The sequence below is a fragment of the Pituophis catenifer genome, unplaced genomic scaffold (genome assembly GCF_029215685.1).
Source record: "Pituophis catenifer annectens isolate HBS135680 unplaced genomic scaffold, rPitCat1.0.hap2 SCAF_2, whole genome shotgun sequence".
In the NCBI taxonomy this organism is placed as follows: Eukaryota; Metazoa; Chordata; class Lepidosauria; order Squamata; family Colubridae; genus Pituophis; species Pituophis catenifer.
In genome coordinates this window covers 68,328,653-68,338,579 of record NW_027256882.1, presented here as the reverse complement: position 1 = coordinate 68,338,579, position 9,927 = coordinate 68,328,653, and the positions used below count along the sequence as shown (strand labels likewise).

At 39.7% G+C, this 9,927-nt stretch overlaps 1 protein-coding gene across 1 annotated transcript in view; it reads left to right on the top strand.

Annotated features, from left to right (window-relative positions):
• The first annotated feature begins 214 nt into the window (after positions 1-214).
• The window catches only part of CHST13 (carbohydrate sulfotransferase 13), a 35,704-nt gene continuing 25,991 nt past the window's right edge, over positions 215-9,927 (top strand). Inside the window, exon 1 of the mRNA XM_070933607.1 lies at positions 215-457. Coding sequence (XP_070789708.1) covers positions 364-457 — 94 coding nt within the window. The 5' untranslated portion in view covers positions 215-363. The remainder of the gene's footprint in view (positions 458-9,927) is intronic.

The window sequence follows — 9,927 nt, the reverse complement described above, 5'->3', positions numbered from 1 at the left end:
TCTTCGCTTTTCCCCGCTCAAAGATATCGGGGACCAAAAAAAAAAAAAAAGTACACACCGAAAGGAAGAGCCTTACCAAGGAAAGCATCTTCTTCTCCTCTCGCTCTTTCGAGCCTCACTCCCCGGCCCGCTTACTTAGTACGGCCCTATCCGGTGAAGAGGTTTTCCCCCCTCTTGGCCGGGGGGAGCTTTTGGGCTCGCGAGCCAAGTGGAGGTTGGAAGCGGCTGAGCCTGGGCTGCCAGCCGCTGGGAGCGGAGCCGGACAAGCCTGGCCATGAGGAGCTGGCGTCGCTCCTCGCGATTTCCTCCAACTTCTTCCAAGCTCTGATCCCGTGGGGGGTGGGATGCGGCGCAGGGACGAAGATGAGAAAAAGCAGGGTGTACCGCATGGTCTTGGCCACTTGCTTGGGCTCTTTGCTCCTGGTCATCTTCTACTTCCAGAGCAGCCTGAACCCGGGTGAGTTAAACATTTACCCCGCAGTCCCGTCCCGTCACCTTTTTTTTCGCCTCGGCGCCGTAAGCAAAGCAATGTTTTTTCAGGAGGGGAGGCGGGTGGGGGTGGGGGGGGCAGCTCTCTCTCTCTCTTTCTCTTTTCCCACCCAGCCCCCAAATTGAAACAATGAAGAGACTTGTGGCACTACTAGCCTCTTTATTCTCGCGTTTTATTTCTGGCGTCAAGTTCTTCACCAGGGAGACCCAACAACACACCTAGGTTATAAGGTAGCCTCGGGAGACCCGCTTCGTGGCTTTCGCTGCAAAAGGCTTCGCGTCAGATCATTCTCCATCCCCCCACACACACCTCCTCCCCCCCCCGCACCCCGGCGAAGCTGTCCCGGACTGGAATGGGACAACAACTCGCCACAGGACAACTTTCGCCACAGGACAAACTCACCACAGCCAACTTTGCTGTGGGACAATTTTAACAATTCAGTTTAATTATTTAAAATAAATACATTTTTTTTTAAAAAAAAATTGCCATTCACTTTTCATTCTGTCCTTCCTTTTGCATCCTTTCTTTAATGATTCTATTCCACCATTTCTTTGATATTGGCATAAGTCTTGTCCCGACCTGTGGCAAATTGTTTACAGATCCCTCCCGGAGAGGTTTTTCTTACCTCCTTTTGGTTTATCGTGACTCAGATGCAGACAAAGCAGGTTTCCCATTCCTAAGGCGGCAGAGCGTAACACGCTTTTATTGCGGTTAATTAATTACTTTATTAGGGACTTTGTTTGTGATGGTTATCTTTGAAAGTATGGTTGACAGATAGAAAAAAAATAACATAATATTGATACAGGCTACCGTCCGTAGCTTTTACAGGTAGTCCTCGACTTACAACAGTTTGTTTAGTGCCTGTTCAAAGTTACAACCGCACTGTAAAAAGTGACTTATGTTTTTCACACTTAACGACCGTTGCAGCATTCCCATGGTCACAGGGTCAAAACTTGGACGCTTAGGAACTGGTTCATATTGATGACTATTGCTGTGTCCCAAGATCATGGGAGCACTTTCTGCAACCTTCTGACCAGCAAAATCAATGGGGAAGCCAGATTCACTTTACAACTGCGGCAAGAAAAGTCGTAAAATGAGGCAAACCCCCCGTAAGAAATGCCTCACTTAGCACCATAAATTTTGGGCTCAATTGTGGTTGAAGGTCGAGGGCTACCTGTACTTGAATGTTAAATGGGTGTGATTTCTGAGAATAACTAGGAACGAGAGGGCTTCAGGGCAGAGGGAAAAAATATTGAGAGGTGTCAAGCGGTGAAATACTTTTCAGTCTGCTGGCTGCCATGAAAAGATTTTAGTGGTTTTATTTTCATGCCGAGACATGAACCAGTAGGATTAATTGATTTTCAACAGGTAACTGAGTTAACATCTGGAGAAGAACTTCTGATACAAAATTGTACTTATGGAGTGTAGAGGTTTCCAGGTGTCTGGGGTTCTTTGGAGAGTACAAGAAGGACAACAATATAGATCATATTAGCATATCATCTTAAAAACCCAATTAACTTTGTGACTTATTTCAAAGTGGTTTCAAGTTTAGGTTTCTTAATAGTGTACCCATAAAGGACATTGAAAACAATTTGCATAAAATACATTGGAGGCTGATGGGCTTGAAAGATGTGAAGATAAGTCAAGGCTTCAGTTTAACTGACTTCAGTTAAAGGAGTAAGTGGTGAAATCAGCTGACCTTTCCTTTAGGTTCATATGCTAACTTTTCTGAACTAAAACTCAGTTCATCTTAATATTGTGCAAATCAGTTGTGAGGAACATTGGTAAGCAAGTACAAATTTACTGTGATTGATAAGTAAGTAGAGTCATTGAAGTGACTCCAGGAGAACTCCTAAGATAACAAATTTTAGCTACGTTCACTCGACTGGTGGTTGCACATTTTAACAGTGGAGTGTGACATATAGAATGTGCTTGCTGCAACTGAGATGTGTTTAAAAACTTACTTCAGCATAAGTGGCCCAGAGTATCTGTAGTGGAGATAGAATTAGAATAGAAATCCAGCTATTCCTATATAGGCCTTAATTTCTTGGATTCTAAGCATTTTTAATGCCTGTCCTAAGAGTATGGTACTCCTTACAGATCTTACAGTTTTTAGCAACCTACATCCATTTATAATGTAGTTCTTAATATCACTGTGGCACCAAATTTAATTAGTAGGAGGGAGGAATATGTTCACCGCCTTAGGTTATTTATAAAAATAATAAAGACGAGATACAAATAAAATAAAATAAAATCTTGGAGGCAAAGCAGTACAGATGGGAAGGAACTGAAATGCATAGAAGTATCCACGTGCCAGACAGATATCCTTCTTGATCACGTATGACCATGCTGTCTTCAGCTGCTCTGGACTCATAGGTAATAACAGCCGTGGTTTGCTGTGGTAGTGGGAATACTAAAGAAAAGATTCCCTGGAAAGAAAGCTCAATTAGAAGCTCTCAAGTAGGAAAGCAGTTCCAGTTTTCTTCCTCTAGTCTGTTCCCTTGATCCTAGTTTACCTCTTCATCAACATTCCCGTGAATCACCTAAGTGAGACTGGCTGTGCACAAACTCAACTGAAAAAGTTTCCCAGAAGTTTACCTAAATGGAGCTCGGAATATGCTGACAGAAGCTTCTTTCACAGATGCTTGGCTTTAACTGGATGGGGCTTGTGACATAAATAGAAAAAGTTGGAACTCACTCATATATTTATTTTCTGGACTCTATCCCTTCCTTCCTACTTTATATACTGAGAGAGATCCGCTGCATAGAGAAATGCATTTTTCAATAGGACTTAATAATACTCAACTTTGTATTTGTTCCATTAATTTTACTGGAACTTAAGCACAGGTGCCACATTCCCTATACATGCCTGTTTGGGAGTTCCATTCAGTTTGTTGGTGATTATTCTCCATTATGTTTAGGATGGTAGGAAGTATGAATTTCCTCTGAAGACCAAAGCCCATATAACTAAAAAAAAAGAGATTGAATGAGCAACTCTTCTTTATATAGCGATTCAAAAGAAAGTCAGTATAGTTTATTTTCATCTTAAAAATACATGAAACTATATAGCTTTGGTATTACAACATTCTTGATTCCCATGGTATTTTTCATTATTTTACGGCATCTAAAACTTTGAATTAGCAATTTTATTTGCCTTTGGAAAGTTAGTTTATTTAAGGAAAAATCATGACAAAACCTTTGGATGAAGACATGAATGAATTTCCATTGATTTAATTGATTCTTTTCTAAAGCAGAAATAACTTGGATCTCATATAATGGGATCCAAGTATTCAGGAGTTCCAAGTATTGGCAAGAGGTTATGAATTGGAAAAAACATTTCTGTACAGCTCTAACAAATTAAAACCTGATTTATTTCTATGCCAGATAACTAGCAAATTGATCTATCTATTAATTCAATTCATCATTTGGTTACTCATTCAAGAGGTGCCAAGCTTAGAGAAGCCATCCTTCCCCCCTGACCCCCACCTTCCTTTTGGTTCTTGGAAGTATATTGTTTCTTCATTTTAGAAATGTCCATGTGACTCTTGTGACTCAAGAAAACAACAGTATTTCTCAAGAATATCTTAGCAGTTACCAGGATTGTGCTGATGTATATAAGTGTTGACCTTTTTTAGCACTGTAAATTGGAAGTAACATGTTTAGTATACTGTGTTAATGAGAAGAATATAATTATTTGGTTGGATGTTATACAATGTTGAGCAACGTGTTGTGGGATTGGTATATGTTTAAAAAATACTATTGGTCTGTCTTCGGAAGTTCTGCAGTTTGGAGAAGATTGTATTTTGGAATGATAAAATAACAGATTTGGAAGGAACCCTAAGGTTCATATAGTGCCATGATGGTACACGTGCTGAAAGTGGCACACAGAGCCATCTCTCCGGGCATGCCAGCTACAAACTCGCGGGCCGGATGCGTCATGTGCTGGCCCTGGCCCCACCCGGTTTAGCAAAGGGGGGGGGGGGAAATCCTGATACATCATGTGATGCCGCTGTGACGCTGCGAGTTTGACACCCCTGACCTAGGCTAAGCCTAGGCTAGGCTATGAAATGCTTATGGAAAAACTACAAGCAGATTCCTTGTGGCTAATTCTATCAATTATTTATAGCCATCATGATCTCTTACAGACTTTTCTATGAATACATCTAACTGTTCCTAGTGCCTTCCAAATTGAGGCCATTTTGGAGTGCTGAGTTCTAATTACATTTTGCAATGTTCTTCTATATCTTTTTAAAGTCTCAGTTTCTGTTGAAGGAGTGGTAATTCTAATCCTAATTGAAGTACCCAGGGAAAACTTCCCAATTTTTAATCCCTTTAAAATGAACTTTGAATGAATAAAATGACATGGTTCAAGAGAAACACTCTTTCAATAATTCTCATTGGATGAATCTGATTTTAAGAATGCTTATATCCTATTCTTGTATTTGACAGGTGATCCATCCCCAATGCCAGGGTGGATTTGATTTAAATCGAGTTGATTTAAATCACAATTTAAATCATGATTTAAATCACTAGTAAAAAGGCTTGATTTAAATCAACTCGATTTAAATCATAATTTTTAAAGAGCAACTGTCATCTCTGCTACTCCTTTGACCCACTTTGACTCACCGATAGTCCCAGTGTTGCAGAATATACAGCCTCATGCTACATAACTAAGCTCCATTTCATGCTGAATAAACTAAATTATTTATGTATCTTAAATAGAAAACTATCTTATGATAGATTTTTATCCCAAAAGTTTTTTATTAAAATAAATTCAATAAAAATCAAAAAAATCCAATTTAAATAAAAAAAATCAAAATCATTGATTTTTATCCACCCTGCCCAGTGCATAATTTAAGATGTTACCCACGTTAGTTTCACTAGCAAATCTGATGGCTCTCAATGTTTAAAAGAATAGTGATTATTAGAGATTGATAAAAGATTTGGAACAGGCTAAACTGGTGTAAAAGGTGAAGCTTAATTTGTACAAGAATGTAGTTGCATTTGTTTAATAAGGCTTTTTTTATATGGATTTATTCAGTTAATTTAACCCTACCTTGTTTGCAGGAGTTTGTACTCCACCCTCAATGTTTTACCATAGTAATAAGTTACTTGCAAGTTTCTGTGCCCTTCTGTGCCCAGTTGAATCTTTGTGTACCTAATCCCATTCCACCTGGAGACCTCTAGTCTTTCTCATCCCGAGTAGTGTTAAGATGTGTAGATTTCACATCTCAGAATTCTAGCAATGATACTTCCAGTTGAGGAATTCAGTAACAGTAACAGAGCTGGAAGGGTCCTTGGAGGTCATCTAGTCCAACGCCCTGCTCACGCAGGAGACCTGTACTAGGGACTCGAACCACCAAACTGCTGACCTTTCTGATTGACAAGCTCAGTGTCTTAGCCACTGAGCCACCTAGTCAGGTTCTGCAAGTAAAGATTCACCCTCCCTGCCCCACCCATAAGAGCTTTCTTTTATGAAAGAAAATTTTTATTTCTTTCATAAAAGCTTTTCTTTGGGTGAAGGTGCCTTTTGCTGAACCAGAGGGCAAGGGAAAGGAACAAGCCAAAAACACACAGTAGAAGGTAAGAGTAAAGAGTTAAAGTTTTCCTGCCTCTCCAGACCCCTTTCTCCTGAGTCACAGAGGTGGTGTAAAACTAAGGCAGAGGCATTATTTTAAATCTTATCCAAGTCCCTAGCTTTTAAGGGTTGACTATGCTGTGGTTTTATAGATGTGGCTTCTGTTTAGCTAACACACAGCATATGAAGCAAAAAAAAAAAAAAAAAGGAATTATGGCTCTACTTTGATGGTTTAGAGCTCAAGAAAATATCAGTTTTGTCCCTTTAAATGTAAACTAAGAATCAAGCTCTTTTTTATATATCAGTTACTGTATGTCCTTACTAGTTTTCACAGCACTTGTGTTGTTTTTTGTTCTAATGGTTTTTAGCAAGGACATAGTTTTCCCCTGCAATATTATTTCAGAGTGTGATAGCGTGATCAAGGCAAAACTAAGTTATCTGAGATAATTTATGCTGTGCAACTTTAATTTGCTTGCAAACTTGGTACATAAACACCCCCCATCAAACTGAATTGACAGAATGAAATTGTCAAATTGACAGAACGATGTCCTATCCGTATTATACATTCCCTGTAGTGACAATATGCCTAGAAATATTACAATATTACAAAACTGTAATTTGCCTACAGTTCCACGTGTGTCTGATAGATAATGCACAATTTTCTCAACATTGTATTATTGAGGATCAAAAACTATTTTTTTCATCTGGTCTTTCACAAATATAAAGTTACATTGTTGGTTGTTGATTTACTGTTGATTTTGTAGCAGTGCGACAACTGATCCTAATCTAGCTTTCATTCATCTTTTGATGATTCAAAATTACTCAGGGCCATTTCTTTGTGTGTGTTTCAACATCCATGGGCAAAGAATTGATGTGGGCATAAGAGAAGAGATAATTCTATATTCATCAATTTGGATGCCCTGGGGAAAGGTATGGGAATATCTAATTCTGCAGCACTTCTGTTTTTCATAATATAAATGTTATTAACTCTTTGATTGCAGATATCTCACTTATCTCTTTAGATGGAAGAATTTGGGAGGAAAACAGCAGGAGTCTAAAATTGTTTGCTTTGAAACTAAATGTGGAAATTCAGCCAGCAGTTGGCTGGCTTTGCAAAATTTAGTGTTTACACATTTTGCACGCTTCAGAATATTAGATACTTCTATTTCCTGTGAGGGTTATTTTTAAAAATATCACCTTCTCTAACCCTTCCTCTCTTTCTGTCATGAAGAAGTTCCTCACTTCTGGGAAAATATAACAACTATTGTCTCTTGCCTTTTTTGCAATTTTCTGTCTCTGTATTGTGCAAGTTACACATTTATTTATTTATTTAATTTCAGCTCTGGGACTAGAAATGCTAGCTTCAGATTAAAAAAATATGGGTCAAAAGGGAAGGCTGATGCCACTTTTACAACACATTTTGATGTTTTTCAGAAGATGAAATGAGAATAGAGTCTTTTCAGAAATGTTTGGCGTTCTGTTACTAGTACCCTGTTTCCCCGAAAATAAGATCCAACCGGAAAATAAATCCTAGCATGATTTTTCAGGATGCTCGTAATATAAGCCCTACCTCCAAAATAAGCCCCAGTTAAGATTGTCAGCCAGATGGGTGCATTTAGTACCATATTTTCCCCAAAATAAGACCTAACCAGAAAATAAGCTCTAATGCGTCTTTTGGAGCAAAAATTAATATAAGACCCGATCTTATTTTCAGGGAAACATGGTACCATTATTTTTAGCAGTTATAAACAATCACTCTGAGACCTTTGGAATAAAATTGTCTTTAAAGCGAAGTAAGTTGGTGACAGGAACACCTATGTGTTCACATGGCAGATTGTTAAGTTTGAACAAGGAGGACTTTGGAATGTAGGTTGTTCCTCTTATTCAGGAGATGGGAATCTTCACTTGCCCAAGAGTTATACAGTCCTTGACCTATGGCCACAATTTGGACCTGGAAAATTCATAATTAAGTGGTCATTAATCAAAGTATCATGTGATCGCATTCAATTTTATGATCTTTTTTGCCTCAGTCGTTAAGTGAATGACACATACAAATTCAAGTTAGTGTTAGGAACAGAATTTGTTCTTAACCAGGAACTGCCTGTAACAAAAGCAGTTAGATCCCTTCCTCATGGACTGTCTCCTTCTGCAGTCCCCAACTTACGACCGCAATGAAACCCCAAATTTCTATTGCTAAGCAAGGCAGTTATTAATAGCAATAGCATTTAGACCTATGTACTGCTTCACAGTGCTTTACAGCCCTCTCTAAGTGGTTCACAAAGTCAGTATATTGCCCCCAACAAATCGTCATTTTACTGACCTCAGAAGGATGGAAGGCTCAGTCAAACTTGAGCTGGTCAGGATCAAACTTCTGGCAGTGGGGAGAGTTTGCCTGCATTTAACCACTGTGCCAGTGGTTGCACCCCATATTATGACTTTTTTTTAATCACAGTTATTAAACAAATCACTGCAGTTAAGTGAATCATGTGGTCATTAAGCAAATCTGGGTTCTCCCATTGATTTTACTTGTTGGAAGCCAGCTGGGAAGGTTGCAAATGATAATTACCTAACCCCAGGACAGTGTAATGGTCATAAATACATCAGAGGTGGGTTTCAGCAGGTTCTGACCAATTCTGGAGAACCAGTAGCGGAAATTTTGAGTAGTTCACAGAACCGGTAGTAAAAATTCTGACTAGCCGCACTCCCATCTATTCTCTGCCTCCCAAGTCCCAGCTGATCGGGAGGAAATGGGGATTTTGCAGTATCCTTCCCCTGGAGGGGGGTGGAAATGGAGATTTTACAGCATCCTTTCCCTGCCACGCCCACCAAGCCATGCCATGCCCATCAAGCCACACCACAGAACCGGTAGTAAAAAAAATTGAAACCCACCACTGAAATACATGCCAAATTTTGATTGCGTGTCCATGGGGATTAAAAATGCTAGTGATCAAGTGGCAAGAGAGGAAATTTTTTATTTGGTAGGATTTGGGGGATGACTGGAAAAAACTGCTGGGCATAAACTTTAGTTTTCTCTGAGAGTTCTGTTTCAGCATTGCAAATAGTAAGGATAAGAAAGGGATCTGTTTTTACTTGTGTGTTTTTCTCTCTGCACATTTTGCTTGCAACAGCTGTTTGAACTGTGCTGTTTTGTTGCTGTGTTTGAGCTGGATTAAATCTTCCCCAAAGGTGAAATTCTTCTTTTCTGCAATATATATTTTTTTATACCTCCCAGGCTTGGAAACTGTTTGGTTGGCTCCAAATAGAAAAATGCCAGGGATGAACAGAAATCTATTTTATGCATCTCTTGGAACCTTGCCTCGATTTTTCTGGCTGTTGGTCAGGTACTCACCCAGTTCAACCCATATGATGCAAGTTTGGAAAAAAGAAATTGCGGGTTCCACCTTGGCTTCAGTTGCCCCATCTGGGTATGCCGTCCGCAGAAACACATTTGTTGAATGCCTGCTCCAGTTTCTTTCTGGCAGCAAGGAACAGCTGACCTTTTCTTTTGAGTGCATAGAACCAAACGAGTGTTAAGTAAATGGCCACAGGAGCTTTTCCAGGGCCCATCAGTTGTATCAAGAACCTGACTCTTTCTTCAGCACTCCAACCATTAGTGAGAGATGCTCCTTTTGTTGCTGTTAAGAGAGGCTTTATTATAAGCTAATGTTAAAAAAAGCTAAAGAAGGTAGAAAAGCAGTTTGACCTAGTGCACCAGTGTCAAACTCGCGATGGTATGTTGCCGTCATGTGATGTATCGTGACTTTTTCCCCCTTCGTGGAGCTGGGGTGGGCGTGGCCTACTCTGACGCAGCTGGCCCACAGACTGCCAGTTTGATACCACTGATCTAGCGGTTAAGGCA